Raw genomic sequence first — 18,750 nt, forward strand, 5'->3', positions numbered from 1 at the left:
GAGGCGACACATCCTTTTATAAAATATTTATTCTAAAAAAAAAAAATCACACTGTACAAATTTTAGAACATTCTCAATGCTCATATTTATAAAAATGTGAACATTAACAGACTGGAGTGAATGGACAAACCTTTGTTGCTGTTTCTTTTTAAATTATGAAGGAAAAAAGTGTTTTTCCAGGTACAATGATAGTAAATGTCTAGAAGGTGCCCAAGAAACCAGCCGATGAAAAGCATAAGATTCACCTGCCAGCTCCCAGAGCTCGTGTGCTCCCAATGGAATCTGAATCCAAACGTGTAGGAATGGTGTTCCCACAGGGCAGAGGGGGCCTTGCTGACCCACATCAGCCACTTAGTGAGATCCCACAGCCGCGGACATACAGCATCAAAGTTTGTGCTCAGAGAAAAACCAGCACGATTTGTTCATAATTTCCTGTTTCTCTAACAGAGTAGGTTTTCTGTACAATTGTTACAAAGGTCTGTACAAAAGCGCAAAGCTCCTGTGAGGTGTTACTTCAGAGTTAAAAACGGACAGAACTGTCTTCTACAGTCCAATCTGTACATTCACACCGAGGAACACAGTAAAAAATAATTCACAAAGACATCCCCAACTGGGGAATCCTGGTTTCGTAAAAGGAATTGTAAATTTCAGACGTTTTCACCCTGTCCTTGCTAATGGCCTGGCCCCTGTTCCAGGTGGGGCAGCTCTCCCAAAACTGTTTCCCCTTTGTCGCACACATGCTATTGGGGGTGACCACAGCCCAGTGACGCTGCAGGCTGCAGTGAGTGCAGCAGACAGGTGGGAAGAGCTAAACAGCCAGTGGGCATGGAGCCCAGAGGTGCTTCACGTTCTGGGGTGGCGGAAGCAGGCAAGCTCACAGCCATGGGTGCCAGGCAGGGTCCATGCGGCACAGGTTGTCCAGGCTGTTGGCGGCGGCCACCAGGGTGTTCACTTTGCTCTCCCCACCTTCAAACTGGGCCAAGTTGTGCAGGCGGGTCATGATGGCAGTCACTGCTTTCTGCACCAGGGAGACCAGCTGCTGGCTGTCCATGTTCTCAGGCTGCCCGGCGGCAGAGAGGGGAGAGGAGGTATCTTCCTGTGTTTTTTTGTGCCAAGCGATGATCTCATCCCGAAGCACCGTTTTCAAGATGCCATCCACCTGCATGGAGAAGGAAAAGGTGCTGGGTTAACCAGGAGCAACCTGGAGGGGCAACTTCCTAACGAGGTGGGGCCCAACAATGGTGAGCCATAGCACCCAGGGCTGGGGCGGATGCCTCGTCGATGCACCAGGGAAGGCATCTGGGGTCAAGCACTGGCCAAAGGCAAAGCATTCTGCTCTGAGTCAGGGCACATGTATCCAATGGCACCTGTTGCTGTCACACTGCTTCCTGGTGCCAGTTGTCTGTTTCACCCCACACATCTGAGTACCTGTTGAGGGCCTGTTCTGGCACTGCAGCCAAGAGCGAACAAAGCAGAAACACCAACAGCCCTTGCCCTTATGGGGCTTTGGTCCTAACAGAGAAATGCCTGACATGCCCTTGATGAAGGGCATGGTGCAGAAAACAGCAAGTGAGGCAGGCTCAGAGGGGGTTCTCAGGGAAGCTGGTGACAAGGTCACATTTGGGCTAAAACAGGAAGGAATCACAAGGACACATGGTATGTGGGTGTCATACGGTATGGGTCTCAGGCCAAGGAAAGCCACCCCAGGCCTCTTTGCGGACACAGTACAGACTCTGGGTTCTAGCCCCAGCTCCAATACTCTTTGTCTGGGTGACCTTGGGAGAGTTACTTAGCCCCCCGTACCTTAGTTTCTCCATATACAGGGCATAACAATAGAGCCTCCCAAATGTGTTTTTAGAAGAGATTCCCATACAAAATGGTCTACATTTTAGTGAATTAGGCATTCTTTACATTTAGGCTGTTAAGAAATCTGGTCCAGAGTTTGGAGAAAACCCACTTCCTTCCCAACTACACTGCACTGTCTATACAAAGAGCAATGCACGGCGTTACTCCAAGCTCTAACAGGCCTCTGAAATATGGAGAGCCTCCTTCATTCTTTAAAGTTTTCAAATAAATGCCATTCTAAGGCTGCCTGATGATTGTTTCCAGAAGTATAACATTCCTATCTCTGTGAGAACGTTCTATTTAAAGCCTTACACCCCAAATAAGTGACCGTGAACTTGCTGCATCAGAGCACAGACTGCTCACTCACAGAGAAATCTCAAGGCTATTTTTACTCATGTTCATACTCATGCTTTCCTCAGAAAGCACTCCACAGAGGGACACGTGCAACTGAGCACTGAAGAGCACAAGAAATATGTAATGTAAAGTCTGTGTTCACAGTTAAGCATTTAGCTAATAATTTTAAAACTGTTCTGACCATTTTTGGAAAGCAACTGGTATGTGAAGGCCTCTCAAGACACAAACTGCTTGTCTGTGGGTAAAAAAGAAAAAAAAAAGAAAAAGGTACAAGTCGGTCTCTTAAGTTAAAAGAAAAATAACTTGGTTTAGTCCCCAGTTGTGAGGAGAGATTACTCTAGTGGTGAAGACAGGCTCGGAGTCAGTGTGAAATGGATTTGAATCCCGGTCTGCCCTCCTTCCCTGTATCACTGCCCGAAGAAGGCAGAGGTGGCCACCTTGTCACCATGACAGAGTTGTCCCACAGCTTCTTGTGGCCAAGGGCATCCATCTCATCTTCCACTGTTGGGACCTCAGGGTGTGCCTTACACGTCACTGTAACCACAGTGCTAGTAAGAAAGGTGCTATCCTGCAGACAATACTTCCACCTCTTTTTTTTTTTTTTTTAAGATTTTATTTTTAAGTAATTTCTACATCCAGTGTGTGGCTCGAACTCACCACCTGGAGATGAAGGGTCATGTGGCTCTACTGACTGAACCAGCCAGGTGCCACTCTTCTGCCCTTTTATAGCCGAAAGATTTACATAAAAGCAAAATGGAAAGCAGCTACAAAACCAAGTAAACAAACCCGATGAGCAACAGTAATAGTTGGGAAAATGGTCCAACAGAGGCTTCCAATTCCTTTTTGTAAAGCTGCTTCAACATCCTAAATGCGTTAGCAAAAATTTCAAAATGCTTTTTCCCAAATGAAGAAATTTGAATTGTTCAGCAACAAGTAGCTTTCTCTCTCCTTACTAGCAGACCAGCAGCCCGCGAGGCCGCGCAGTGTCTAAGTAACACTGTGTGTGCTGCGCAGTCATTGTGGCCTACCTTGAAGTTGGGCTGGGCAAAGCACCGGGCGACGGCGATCATGGAGGCTGTCAACGGGCCGGAGACGCCAATAGTGGTCAGAAATTCAGAAATGTTGGGTGTGAGGCGGAAAGGGACAGGACGGTTGGCATCTAAGTCTCCAGTTGCATCATTTATATCAAACCGAAAGTAGGCCACATTCAGTTTGCCGGTGTCCTAAACATGAGGAGATGTTCTCAGAACTTAACCAGCACAATGCAGAAGTCTGAAGGAGAGGCTTTGCCTGTTCACACCAAATTACCTGAGCAATCTGTAACATCTCGGGGTTGAGTCTATTTAAATGCAAGACGAATTCTGCAAAGCCAATCAGGGCAAGTTGGATGGTGAACATCTTCCGGAACGTCCAGTAGTCTGTGGCATTGGGGAACGTATGCAGAGCCCACTCTTTTAGCATGCTGCGTGGCACCATGTTACTCTGAACTTCTTTGAGGATGTCTCTAAGGACCTGAAATGATATATCACTCCACGATAGCTTCCTTTTAATTCACTTGTTTTCTTCTTTTCAAAGGAAAATTTTCCCTTTAGGGCTCACGTTTTTTTGTTTTGTTTTCTTAAAGATTTTATTTATTTATTCATGAGAGACCAGAGAGAGAGAGAGAGGCAGAGACACAGGCAGAGGGACAAGCAGGCTCCATGCAGAGAACCCAATGTGGGACTCGATCCCGGGACTCCAGGATCACACCCTGAGCTGAAGGCAGATGCTCAACCACTGAGCCACCCAGGCCATCCCCAGGGCTCATGTTGTATGCTTTAAGGAACGACAGAGCCATCCGAATAAGAGCCTTAGCTGCATGATAGTGATATTTGTCTTACCAAGAATTTACATAAATCCAAATACCATAATTTGTTAACTACAAAATATACTAGACCAGTTAACAAAAAGAACTGGATACCAACTCTTCTTAGCTAAGACTATTAAAAACAACAGTTTTATAAACTGAAGGAGCTAGTTTCTCACAGCAGATATATTACATAACACTTTTACACAATTCTGTGCTAGGAGACTTGTAAACCTATTTCAAACACTGTAAACTCAGAGACAGTCTCAATAAAAAGTTTACAGAGTTAATTTAGTTCTTGTTAGACCAAATGATAAAGGCACAAGATCTATTCTTGCTTAAGTCCTACCCATGGGCTCTGAGTAGCCAGTAGAATGCAGGCCCTAAGCAACCAAGAACCACATAGACCGTCAAGAACAGTAGTACAAATTATAAAAATAAACTTTAAAAAATTTTATATGAACTTTGGAAATTTTTAAATTCTGGAAATTAAAGGCTTACAACAATCTGAATAGCTTTTACTCAAGAAAAAAAGCTGAATTTTAGTGACAGTGTGCTCTGTAGCAGTTTAATTATACTATTCCCATCCCTTTTAACCCACCTCCACAATGGCCTTGAAAACCAACAGCTTTGCAATCATGGCAGCTATATGGAAACCAGCAGCCTAACAGCCACTGGAATGAGTGAATGGGTTCAGTGAGCCCCGCCCCCCCAAGCCTCATCTCCAGAGAATTATCACTAGTCATCTTATCTAAGAGCTTCTTGAAAAAGTCCCATTCATTGGGCTTGTCTCTGAACTCAGAATTCAGTCAGTGAGGAGCATCCTACTTCAACTGAAGGGCATTTGCTGAAAGCAATCAGTGACAACCATTTAATGCTGCAGATGCCTGAGGCAGTGATATCAGCTAGAGCACAAAAGATAACAGCAAACAAAAGGAAGAACTAGGGAATGAGATGACCACAAGAGGCTTGGAAAAGCTTTAATATATTCCTAAGAATCTGGAAGACCACTTGTATGCTCATGAGAAAGCCTCAGAAGGCCCTCAGAAAGCCCCATGCTCTCACATCTGGTTGACCCTGAGATTCTATAAACAGGAAGGCAGAGTTGGGCATGTTGAAGACACCCCCTCCCCATACACACACACAGCCCTTAAAAAGGGGAAAGATTTATTGCTTCAAGGCATTTAAGAAATCTCTTCCAAATCACTAGCTAGCTGAACAGAGATTTCAATGGCTGCATATGACAAAAACATACTTTACAAATTAGTCCAGGAAAGTTACTAAGCAAACCGCAGCAATAACAACAAGCCTTGGGGAAAAGGATCTGATTTCTAGGGTTGCCACGTATAATTAAAAATATTCAGTTTTCAACAAAAAATCATGAGAAAAGGAACAGGAAAACATAGCCAATATACAGGAAATAAAGTGAAGTCACTTGCATCCAGAACATACAAAGAATTCTTAGAATCAGTAACAGAAAAACAAGTCATATAATTTAAAAATGAGCAAAGGACTTGAATGATAGTTCTCCAAAGAAAATATGTAAACAGCCAGTTAGCATATGAAAAACTGCTCAATATCACTTGTTATCACCCAAAATGAATGGACTATAACCAAAAATAATAATAACTATTGGCAAGAATACAGAGAAAAGAGAACCTTTATACACTGCAATCACCTGGGAAAGAGTTTGGCAGTTCATGTAATGTTAAACATAAAACTTACCATGTGACCCATCAATTCTACTCCTAGGTATATGTTGAAGAGAAATAAAAACATACACCCATACAGAAACATATACATGAATGTTTACAGTCATTGGCACTGGTCATAAGTCAAAAAGTATAAATAATCCAAAAGTCCAACAACTGACAAACAGATAAATTAAATGTGGTACAGTCACACAAAGGAATATTGTTAAGCAATAAAAAAGGAACAAACTACTGATACATGCTACAAAATGGATAAACGACAAAAACGTTACGCTAAATGAAAGCTAGCCACAAAAGAGCACATGGTATGATTCTTTTCATATAACGAATAAGCATATTCGGAAGGCTGGAAGATTCATGTTTGCCAATGTCGGGGGCGCAGAGAGGAAAAGGGTATGAAGCTTCTTTTTGGGGTGAAGTGTCTTATTTAACTTTTTTTAAAGTAAGCTCCATGTCCAATGTGGGGCTTGAACTCATGACCCTGGGATCAAGAGTTGCATGCTCTACTGACTGAGCCAGTCAGGTGCCCCTGGGGTGATGGAATGTTTTATAGACAGTGGTGATGACTGCATAGCTCTGTGAATATGCTGAAAACACTGAACTGTACATGTTATTTTATTGTATTCTGGGGTAAGGGGTGGAGAAGGAGAGAGAGAATCTTAAACAGGCTGAATGCCCAGCATGGAGCTCAATGTAAGGCTTGATCTCTCAACTCTAAGATCATGACCTGAGCTGAAATCAAGAGTTGGATGCTTAACTAAATGAGCCAATTCAGAGTACCTCTGAATTGTATATTTATTTTTTAAAGGAATTTTGGTAGTTTTTATGTTTTTTTTTTTAAAGATATTATTTATTTATTCATGAGAGAGAGAGAGGCAGAGACACAGGCAGAGGGAGAAGCAGGCTCCTCACAGGGAGCCCAATGTGAGACTCAATCCTGGGACCCTGGAATCATGTCCTGAGACGAAGGCAGACACTCAAACATTGAGCCACCCACGCATCCTTGAATTGTACGTTTTAAAGGGTGAATTTTCTGCCAAGTAAATGATATCTCAATAAAGGTATTTTAAAAAGCGAAGGATGAAGAAACAGAGTTATTTAGCAAGAAAACAAGCTAGGGTGCAAAGAGTAAGAAAACGCTATGACACTAAACGGTTATGTACTGTTGTCAGCATCTTTAGCTGGCCCAGCAGGTCCCCATGTGGTCTCTAAACATGGCCAACCATTACCTTCATTAGTCACACAGCTAATTATAAAACACTAAGACATCTTCACACAAGCAAATATTTGCACATGGAAATCATCAATTTCTACACTGTTAAAGGCAAATGTAGCCTTCAGAATATAATCCATTCATCTCCCACAAACCCTCAGAATGGTCCTTGGTCCACAGAGTGACCAGGCAGTGGCCTGTGGCCTGATGAAACCCTGATACCAGTTCCCAAGGCAGGCTACAAGCTGTGTCTACAGAGGCGAATCAGAGCAGAGGAAGGATTCCACTCAGTTTGCTTGCACAAGGGTAGGAGGCTGCACCAGACCTCAAGGCCTGGACTGTCTCAGGCCCTGCCTGCCCTGAGCACTGCCTAGGTGGGTGAGGTGAGTACCCTGTGGGCTCCATCTTGCTAAAAACACAAAGTCTCCCAGGTTCCAGACTAACTGAAATACTTACATGAGGATCTCCCAGTGTTTTATAAACGACTGTGACTAATGAAGGTAATGGTCCAGCTTAGAGACCATGTGGGGTCCTGCTGGGCAGCCAGACCTGGAAGGATGGAGGCCAGGTGACAGCTTCCAGCTCCATGCTATCTCTCCCAGAAACTATGAAGCCCTCTCAGGAGGCACAGGAAGGAACACAGTGGTGTCTGGGGAGCAGGCCAAGAAAGCTGCCTCTTGGTGACCCACACAATCCCATACAAAATCTCCTCATTCAGACTCCACACCTCTCCTACTTTCTACCAAGGTAGGAATCTGCAGGCAGAGAGAGCCCTTCGTCCACCCGATGACCCTAGAGCAGTCCAGGCCTGTGGTAGGCATTGTGCTCCCAAGACAACCGAAACACAGCTGGGCCTGACATGTTTCAGAACTCGCCAATTTTTATATTTTAGAAAGTTTCCACAGTACAGAAACTATATGTTACCTAATACCCCAGCAGCAAACGAGATGAAGGTGATTATTAAGTGGATAAATAGCCTAATGATCCTTAGATTAAGTTTGGCTGCCAAATGAGTTTGCCATTAAGTTATTGTGCAGCAAAAGTCACTTCATTAGGGTCCATGGTCACCTAATTTCTACTACCTCACAAGTCCAAGGAGGCAACAAGGTACCTCTCAGCTGCCCACTACTTCTCTAAGCACACATGTCATGGCAGCACTGCCGCAGAAAGTAGCTGCATGTGAGGCTGCAGGCAGCAGCTCCCACTCCTGACCATCCTGATTTGGTACCTGGTGGCTGGCTTGGGTCCCTCGCGCCTGCACCGTGGCCAGTCTGTCATAGTACCGGGATATGGGGTTGTCATGCTCGATGCCCTTCTTGGCACAGCGCTGCTTGTAGATCTCCACGAGGGAAAGAGAAGAGGGGTTGTCCTCCACAAGGCGCATCTGTGGGGACACTGCCACCACTCGTGGAACTGAGGAGAAAGGAGAAGGAAATTGGGCAGACTGAGAGAATACACCGGGTAGTGCTTGACTCTAACCTCCGGGGACGTCCTGGGAGCAGCTCACTCAGCCCTTCATGAGCAAAGGAAGGGGGTAAAGTTGAAAGTCACACACCATGCGCTAACTTGGCATATAGCAAGAAGGCCCATGTCTCCTGGGTGACGGAGCCCGAGCTGCCATCATTTGTGATTAAGACACATGTGAACAGAAACACTTTAGAAAGAAATCTTTAAAAATAAAAGTTAGAGATTCTGCCAACGTCCTCCATCAGGGTTCTATCAGGAGAGTTCAATCTTCCCGCTCACTCCAAGGTAGCCCATCCAGTGTGGTTACGTTAACTTGTCTCCAGGTGTCGGGATGGCTGGCCCCACCTTCGGGAAATTAGGAAAACACTCCAGTCATTTTCTGTGTTCTGTGGTTCAGCTATGGAAAGCTCCCAGAACGAAATCTGATCACTCCACTCAGTAACTTTGTGGAGCTGTATTGAGAGTGAGGCACATGTGGCACCTGGATGACCACTCTTGCACTGGAGACATAGTTGATGAAGCAATTCGCCTCACATGATGATGATCTCCAAAAGGACTGCACTCAACCAGAAAGTGCCGGGTGTGCCAGCCCTGGAGCCAGACAGCCTGCACTCACATCCCAAGTCTGTTTTCCCAGTGATGTGACTTGAGAACTGTCACTGGACTTCTACGAACTTCAGTTTTTTCATCCATAAATGAGAGTACAGTACGTACCCCAAAATGTTGTTGGCAAATTATACATTAAAAATACTAGATCAAGATACTACTACAAAGACTTTTTTTTTTTTTTTAAGTAAGCTCTGTGCCCAATGTGGGGCTTGAATTCAAGACTCTTGAGATTGAGAGTTACATGCTCTACCGACTGAGCCAGCCAGGTACCCCTTAAGACATTTCAAGCCAAAATTCCCAAAAGATAGCAAGAAGGTAACAAAATCAAGCTTGTCCACAGGGGGACATAGCAGCAAGCTACATTGATGTTGCTTAGTGAGCAAGTGGAAGCTCTGACCTGGTGTCTGCACCAGCCAGTCCCTAGGCCACTATGACCATCTGCACCCACATTTGGTGTCAGTGTGGTACACACACACACACACACACACACACACACACATTTCTGACTTCTACTGAACCCAGAATGAATTTCGCCTAATGTCAGTTAAAGCACAACTACTGGCTTGCTGCCATGGCTTCAAACCATAAATTCCACAGTGACTCTAGGGCATATATGTGAACTGTTGTATGATGCTGACAAAGAGTTTGTTTCTTTGGAAAAAACAAAGAACCATCTATTACCCCAGACATGATCAACACTATAGATCACATTATACACATGTTAACATGCAAACGGTTTTCTATAGATTTGTTTTTTCGATCTACTTATTTTCAGGATATTGAACTTAAGGGTAAAAGATTTTAGGTCAAAATGGGCTGGATTCTTAGTGGTCAGAAGAAAGTTCCACACGGGACTAGATAATATGCATTGCAATGGGCTCCTAATCTTGGAGACTAGATGCTAAAATGTTTTTACAATGGTTCTCTACTCTGAATAGGATTATAGGCAGCTCACCTCTGCCCTTATTAGACAGAAATGGATCATCCACAAATCACACATAAGTTGACATGGAAAGATCTTACTCAGAGGAGGCTGGTTGCCATGTGACCAATATTTCTACAGCCTTCACAGGGCTTCTCGACCCTCCTCATGCTGTATTTCCTGCCGGGAAGGTGGGTGCCGGCAGTGGCCACACAGTGCAGCATGAACTCCAGAAGTCATCCAGAGAGCTCACTTAAACATGCTCATGACATGCTGCTAACACGCTCACAATATGCCCTGTACTCAGCCAATGTTTCACCAGAGCATGGATGGACTCCCGGGCAAGGAGCAAAAGCAGTGTGCCCAGACACGGCACCCACTTATCTAAACAAGTACTCATCAAAGCACTCATCTTGTAGTGAGGAGCCGAAAGGCTAGGGAGTGACTTCTTGTTGGAGCAGGGCCCTCATTCCAGAATTCTCCCTCCTTGGTGTGCTTCAGGGCACTCTCAGTTCCCAAGAGACAGCATGTGAAAACCCACAAAGGCTAGCGGGATCAGCCATGTACCCCCAAAGTGCACCTCTCATACCTGTGAAAAATAAGTGTCTCTTTGTGGTTTCTTTCCTCTTCTCCAAACAGGGGTTTAGCAGGCGGAGCAGCTGTAGCACACGCTCCTCTCGCCGGGACTCTGTCAGGCAGGCGTCGTTCATGACGAGGTATGGGTAAATCTTGCCGTTGTGTCCGCGGATGTACAGTCTCCGGGCTGCGGTGTTGTGCTTCTGCACGATCTCCACCCTGGGCATAAACCTACCCAAGCAAGCACACAATGAAATACTAGCTCCCCAAGGCCTCAATTTCCAATCCTTTTCTTTGAGAAGAAAACAGAACTTTTAAGAATGGCATCTGGAATTGTGGTGACAACACAGACTACTGCAAGTCCAGGCGTCACTTTGACAAGGTATAAATGGTGTGACATTATTTTACAATGTGGGGGAAGACACCCTGGCAGAGGAAAAACACAAGGTGGAAGAGAAGATGATGCTGTAGCTTTAAAACCATCAGGCCATAGGGTCCTGCCTCAGGAGCTGATTTGGTGCTGAGCCCCTCAAGCCACAGAGCCAGTGGGGGGCAGGAGGCAGAGTCTGAATGTCAGGAGCAGGATAATCAGGCACAGAGCCCGCCGGGGAGCAGGTGCCCCAGGAGCGAGTGTGAAGACTACACACCCTCGCCTTTACCTCCCTGCCATGGGCCTTGGCCGCCAACAGAAATCAGGGAGCAGGGAGGGCTGGCCCGAAGAGGAGTCACATCCGGACGACTGGGAAACCCATTTCTGGATGCGTGAAAAAGCAGACTTCTGGTTATGACCATTTGTTACAGTACTTCTGGCATTTACAATAAGATACAACATATGCTCTAGTACATATTACAATTGTCCAATTCTGTTTTGAATATTGAGCTTTAAGAGTTTTATAGACTGGGGAACTTTCTATTCTGTCCAGTTCCACGGGGATTCAGAAAAGGTATTTTTAAAAGCAAAAGAAACACAAACTTGACTCAAGACATTTCACCCATCACTTAGGCCAGACCCTTTAAGTGCCTGATTCCACAATCTCATGTTCTCCTGTTTCAGGGACAAGGAGAGCATGAGGGAGGGAATGAGTCTGCACCACGGTACCAGTTCTGCCCTGCAGCGGGGCTTTGCGCGGGGTGGTGTGTGTTAGTGGATCAACTGCCATGCTGGGTTCACTCACCGAGCAATCTTGATGTAATAATGGGTTGGCTTTGGCATCAAAAATTCTCCTGGAATTTCTACTTCAGCTGTCTGTGCTGAGAAATTGCTTAAAAACCGGCACTTTTCTTCTATGAGGAAGAACTTTGGAAGCTGCTTGGTTTTAGCCTCCAGGATTTTGATCCACTTTTTCAACTTAGAAATAAGGTTATGAAGCTTCATGGATCCTGGAACACTGAAGTCAAAATCTTCAAAATAAAATATAATTAAAAACATTTTTAATCATCTGGGTTATCTGGAATTCACCACGAAATCATGCTGAAGAGCCTCGCGGGTAGGAAACAGGCATGTTTTATTCTATGTCTAATCTGGAGCAAAAAGCATTTTAGTTTCTGTCTCTCTTTAAAGTGTAAGTTGAAGCCTGAGCAACATCTCTGCTGACCCCGAAACTGCAGGAGGAAAGAGATGAACTGCTAACAGGAAAGCTCACCCCCCATCATCACCAGAGGTTACGTGGAACCCTCCGAGGAGCATAGGAGCCCCCTGGGCCAGCCCCGCCTGAGAGCAAGCATCACACTCAGGAACCATGGCCCCATGCCAAAAGCCAACACAGTCATCAATCTGAAGCTAAAGGAGAAAAAAAAAAAAAGCCCAATCCAGGCAAACAGTAAATTATAAATTAGTTCATCAGAAGAAATTAAGACAAGAAACAGAAGTGACAAAAATGGAAAACATGCACTTTTCATTTAAGCAATTAAAACACTCCTGTATTTCTCAGGTTTTATTGAAATTCGATATTAAAAGGTCAATTCAGCTGAAAAGTTAGTCTTTAAAAAAAAGTCTCAGTTCCACACAGATGAGCACCAGTGGTGGAAGGGGCTCTGAGTTTCTCTAATTCGCCAGAGCCTGAAGGTCAGGATAAGTTGAATCATTTCTGCTGCAAATAGACCCCATGGGAGCTACCATCCTCTTGCTGACAAGGATAGGAATCTGTGATGTGGCAGGGGACCCTCACACTCAAGCTGAAGGGCTCTCTGGTGCCTTTTTTTTTTTTTTTTTTTTAAAGATTTTATTTATTTACTCATGAGAAACAGAGAGACAGAGAGGTAGAGGCACAGGCAGAGGAAGAAGCAGGCTCCATGCAGGGAGCCCAACATGGGACACGACCCTGGGTGTTCAGGATCATGCCCCAGGCCTAAGGCGGCGCTAAACTGCTGCGCTACCCAGGCTGCCCTCTCTGGCGCCTCTTGTAGATGCTCTTCTGTAGAGTTAGGTTGTGTGTGGGAGATCCTGATGTAGACTCCTCTCCCAGGTCCTCACTGCCTCCTGCAGGCTTGCCTTACTTGCTGCCTCCTCCAGGGCTGCTAGGGACTGGACCAGGGCCAAACGCAGAGAAAATGATTGGGAGTCAATGTGAATGTAGAACCAGGGGCTGGTGAAGGCCCCATCAACACCTACACAGGCAGCCCAAAGGCACCAGAGCGACTATGGCAATCCAAACCCCAGCGTGACCTTAGCATGCCCAGAAGCACTACAATCAAGGTGATCAACTGTCCATCACCACAGGCACCCTGTGTCAGCCATATGGCCACACCCACCTGAGCCCTGAATCCCTAACTCCTGGCCACCACTAACCCATTCTCCACTTCCACTGTAACACTACTTTAAAAAGAAAAATTTTAAAGATTTATTTATGAGACAGAGAGAAAGAGAACACGTGGGAGAGAGGGAGAACAAGAGAGTCAACATAAAGGGCAGAGGGAGAAGGAGACGCAGACTCCCCACTGAGCAGGGAGCCCGATGTGGGGCTCAATCCCCAGGACTCTGAGACTATGACCTGAGCTAAAGGCAATTGCTTAACCAACTGAGCAACTGGTTATTTTACAAATGTTTCTTAGGTAAGAACCATGCAATAAGTATCCTTTTGAGATTGGCTTTTTTGCATTCAGCATAATTTGAGGTTCAGCCAAGTTGCCAAATCAATGGCTAAAACCCCACTTTATTTATCTCACGTGAGTACAGATATGGCACACTTTGCTAATCAATTCTCAGTGTGGTGCTTTTGCAAATAAAATGGCTGCCACATTCGTGTTCAAGTTCCTGTGTGTACATATGTTCTCAATCCCTGGGATAAAGGTGAGATACTACCTTCGAACTTTCTTCTGCTTCCTTACGGGGTTGGGAGTTAGTAGCCAGCATGTGCGATGTTGCCCGAGGATGGAGGTGGGGCAACTCTCACTCTGCTGTGTGGACTAGAACATGGCACTGAAACACAAGAGCTGGTTCTTCCTGGGAAAGGAGGATCAGAGGGGCTGCAGAGCTCTGAGTGACATATGAAACTCCCATGCTTAGAAGAGGGTTAGAGCCTCATAGCGCTCTTCCTACGAATTTCAGGTTTTGTATTTTTTTATATCAAAATCCAAATGACTTGTCTCATAATGAAATCTATTTCAGACTACATTTGATTTAATGAGTGGACATTTTAAGATAAAGACATACTGAGTATCATTTCCCTGGAGTAAAATATGATAGTTTCCATAAAATTCATCTCAGGACTTTTTTTCAGGGAATAGTGACAGACCCATCATGTGAATGTCACAAAAAAAGAAATCTAAGATGACAGATTTCTTTTCATGTGAAAAAGGTGTGAGAGGCTCATGTTTTACTGTTCAAACACCATCTTTGTCAAGGTGGTAGGTGCATTGAGGAAGGCCCTCAAGCTTAAGGGGAGTCCAGCGTTACCTTTAATGTCCCACTCACACCACAAGGGAAGAAACCCGGGGCCCTGGGGCTACCTGGAATGATGGCAGGACATGCTGTATCTGACATAGATCAAAAGAAACTCATGGCTGTAGCTGCAAAGCATCCTTTGCCATTAGTGGGATAAATATTTTCTTTTACAGGATTTCAATCTCATCTACACAGCACATATTTCTAGCTGTGTTCTCTACAATGGAACAGTTCTTAAAAGATATTTTAAACAACAAACAGTGTGACCACTTTTTCTATGGCTTAGTGTATCAGTGAAGAAAGAAGTTCTGGACATAGTTATAAAAGCAATAATTAAAGTAAAATGTTTCTTTTAGCAGGCAAGTTGACCAGACAAATCTTCTTTCCTATGATAATCATTCATGGGTTGAGACTCAAAAGCCTGCAAGAGTTCCCCAGGCAGCTAAAGAGATGCTCTGAGACCTGGTGCTCGCCAGGGCTCCTCTGCCAGAGGACGGGCAGGTCAGCAGGGTGGCAGTGGGACATGGGTGGCAGGACTGCCTGCACACCAGGGGACATGGTTGGCCTGTGTATGCACACACTCAGGGAACCAGGGGCCCTGTCTGGCAGGTGAAGGCTGAGGCCAAAGGAGACTGGACTCATCTGCCACTGATCATGCAAAGCTGGAGCCAAGATTCATGCTCTTGGGGGCCTCGGAAGACACACGAACCCAAACCAAGGACAAGTAATGATGATACTATCTCCTTGTCTTTCTACCACCTGAATCCACTACAGGTTTGAACTCTACTTGTCACCTTGAGCCCTGTACCTTGAGCCTATCTCACCTCCCACCGTTCAGTTTTCCCACAAAAACCCAATGGAGGAGGGACAGGAAAGGGTGGTTTCCCCATGAAACCTTTCTCTTCCTAACACCCTCCATCTCCTCACATGGAGCCTGGCTCCAGACCTTAACCCTTCACTGGAGAGAAGGATGTGCAACCTTAGGTTGCTGAGTCACAGTGACCTTGTGATCTGAGTCTGCATTTTATTTTATTTTTAAAGATTTTGTTTATTTATTCATGAGAGACACAGAGAGAAAGAGAGGCAGAGACACAGGCAGAGGGAGGAGCAGGCTCCATGCAGGGAGTCTGATGTGGGACTCGATCCTAGGACTTCAGGATCACACCCTGGGCTAAAGGCAGGCGCTAAACTGCTGAGTCACTCAGGGATCCCAGAGTCTGCATTTTAAACAGAGTATGGCAAGCTTACCCAAAACAGTGCTCATGAAAACAAAGAAATAACAAGGAGAGGAGATGTTAAAGACAAAGGAAGAACAGTGAGTGGAACACTTCTCTAGGTACAGGAGAGTGGAACATGTCTCTAGATACAGGAAAGGACTCACCGGTTGTGAACTGGCCCTTCAGCTTCTGGAAGACAGGGTCCTGGGCAGTAGCCTGTGCCCTCCTGGCTAGAGACTCAGAGGCTGCGCTGGAGAACATGGTCGAGACATTGGACACATTCTCCAGGCCTACCCCAAATGTGCTCACCAACTTCTTGACAAAATTTAGAGTGTGGGGGGTAATTTTGGCATCAGACACTGCTCCACTTTTTTCAAATGCAACAGAGTAACATTTCGCCAGGCCCTGCTGGAGCTGCCTGAGAACCTAGTGGAAAGAGACCCAAGACGATTTACAAAACAGCTCTCAATTCCAGCAACTAACAGACCACAAAGCATCTGACCAACGTGTCCCCTCCACCACCTCCCAGCACATAGTAGGTGTAAGATCAATGAGTACAGCATAGAGGCAACCTGTATGCTCCACACTGTCAGCTATGTTTTTAATCATGAGGAGAAGTGTCCTGAACACAAAAAATAACAAAAAACCTCCACTTACGTCATACACACACCCTTCCGTTGATTAGCCATAGAAAACACCTTATATGCAGACAGCTTTGCAGTTACTGCTGCATAAAGAAACAGTAATAAGGGGGCCTCCTGGCCAATAAAACAAACATCTAGATAATAAGGACTCATCCTTTTGTCACCAGATTAAGGAGAGGGCCTGGCTACCGAAAAGCTCATTGAAGAACTCCGCCTCTGGAGTTACCTACACCACGGACCCTGCTCACACCCATTACTGCTCCTGGTTAACTGGAATTAGGTGGTAGTGAATTACAGCACTCACAGATGTGAGCACAGTAAGTATGGTGAGGCCAGAACTGGCTTTCTCAATCTCATCTTCTTCTGGCATACTCTGCTTCAAATATCTGAGGCTATCTTAGGATGCAGACATAGCTATCTGCTTACTTTACTGTCCAAATAGGTAACACAGAACACATACATGGACCAGGCAGCTAATCTGAAGGTAAGACAGCCCAGAGTACACAGGATGGTAGGTTCCCCTACATACCTCTTCATGCCAGTTTTCTCTGAACCAGACCATCTGATCAACGATGCCTTCCAGGGAAGACAGAAGTGTTGGGTGGAGTTCTCGCTGCATGTGCATGATTCGGCTGCAGCGCCACATTGGTGCTGTTGCTCTTATGGGCCCTGGATCTGATGCAGAATGGGACTGGTTACCCACTGAACTTGGCTGCTGCTGTCCAGAATCTGAGAGTAACACACACAACGCCAATGTCAGCGCAAAACTGGCCCGATGCGAGAGATGGTGCTCTAGAGGACCCATCGGCCAAAGGAACGCTGGTTCCTGCAGGCGTGTTAATACATCACGAGGCCGGTTCCCCAGGGACTGTGGGAGCCGCCCTGGCTCTAAGGAGACGTGCGCTGAGGGATTTGGGCACGTGGAGCGCGACTGCCTACCAACCTGGCCTCAGATGTTTCCGTGAAAAGCAAAAAGCGTCACATCAAGAGAGAGAGCAAACAGGGCTGTGTGGTACATGGTGGACTGAGGTGGGGGCGCACAAGTGTTCACTGTCCTCTCATTTTTAACTTTACTAATGAGCCTGAGCATCTTTTAAATGTTTGGGGAAAATATTTCACAATACATTCTTTGCAGATAGCTTAGAGAATCAGAAAGTAACTAATGAGCAAGTCTACATTTTCTTCCATTTAGGAAAGCAAAGATCATATGTGTTAAAAAGGTATTTTTGAAAAATACAGTCATTTGCTGTATGAGAAATATGCTGTAGAAATGTAGAACCAAATGCCTATTTCTCTAGCTTTGGCTCACTCAGAATAAAAGAACCTTAATTTTCAAACGACCCAAACGCACATCTACCGAGGTAGACCCGTGAGGCCAGAGCTGGAACGTGCCATGCAGTCTCCTGACCAGCCCAGCTCAGCAGCGGGTAATGCAACCACGCCCAGTGGATCAGGTGACCTTACAAAGTCTTTGCGCTAGCAGCATGAATATCTGGGTGTTAAAAATGGGCTGAAGCAGATGGTGCTTTAATGGTTTACCAAGGTACCATGTGTAGCAGGAAAAAGAAACCATTAGTAAGTTATTTCTTACATAGGAGGGCTATTCAGTACAGATTAAGACTCTTCTAGGTGAATCTTGTAAGACTGATCTCTATGCTGATTTCTTCTGACAGCTAAAGACTTTATAAGCTAAATGACATACACACTAACTGACATTTATACTCCTTACGAGGATGTATTATTAAACTTTATAATTAACTACTTATGGACCGAATCATTCAGATAAACCAACACTCTACTAAATCACAACCATGAGAGCCATTGCCTTCTTTCATAGATTAGGCTTTACTTTCCAGCCCCAAAGTGTCTTCTCGCTGGCTAAAGACAGACAGGTTGAGGGTAGGAGTGTGTCCCCAGCCATCCAAACATGGAATACCCCCACAGAATGAGCCCTCCACAATTTGATTAGCTTGCCCTGTCCGAGACATACCGCTCTTGTAGCGTTCCCGCTGCTCTATTTTCAGGGTCAGGTACAGGGTCCGGATGGGAAAATAGACCGCCTGGGGATACACACGTCCAACCTGCTCAGAGACATGGAACATAAAGAGCACTGCTGATCACTGTGCTTCTGGATGATGACAATTTGTACGGAAAGTAACTGCTGCCACTTGTCAATGGGCTAGGGTCTACCTCTGAACCAAGGAGACAAATACTGCACCACAGGGGCTCATGTATGAGTCCTGATTAAACAGCAGGTAAAATGCCTAGTTTACCTCTAAAAGATCTGAGAAAGATCAACACAGCGTATGTACTCTGCCTGGGGACTATTAAAGACAGAAACCACATTTGCCTTTGATTCGGGAAATCTGAAGACAACAAAACACACTGGTCTCTGGATCTCACTCAGCCAAGAAATGGGACAACATGTAAGGTGTAAGGTCAGTCTTTATGCTAGGCACAAT

General features: G+C 45.3%; 1 protein-coding gene across 1 annotated transcript in view; it reads right to left on the bottom strand.

Annotated features, from left to right (window-relative positions):
• Positions 1-11: 11 nt before the first annotated feature.
• LOC112646058 (transformation/transcription domain associated protein) overlaps positions 12-18,750 on the bottom strand; it is a 114,290-nt gene continuing 95,551 nt past the window's right edge. Inside the window, 9 exon segments of the mRNA XM_035717825.2 lie at positions 12-1,159; positions 3,228-3,422; positions 3,508-3,711; positions 8,199-8,383; positions 10,558-10,775; positions 11,720-11,945; positions 15,809-16,070; positions 16,818-17,017; positions 18,279-18,369. Coding sequence (XP_035573718.1) covers positions 875-1,159; positions 3,228-3,422; positions 3,508-3,711; positions 8,199-8,383; positions 10,558-10,775; positions 11,720-11,945; positions 15,809-16,070; positions 16,818-17,017; positions 18,279-18,369 — 1,866 coding nt within the window. The 3' untranslated portion in view covers positions 12-874.

This window comes from Canis lupus, chromosome 6 (assembly GCF_003254725.2).
Source record: "Canis lupus dingo isolate Sandy chromosome 6, ASM325472v2, whole genome shotgun sequence".
Classification (NCBI taxonomy): domain Eukaryota; kingdom Metazoa; phylum Chordata; class Mammalia; order Carnivora; family Canidae; genus Canis; species Canis lupus.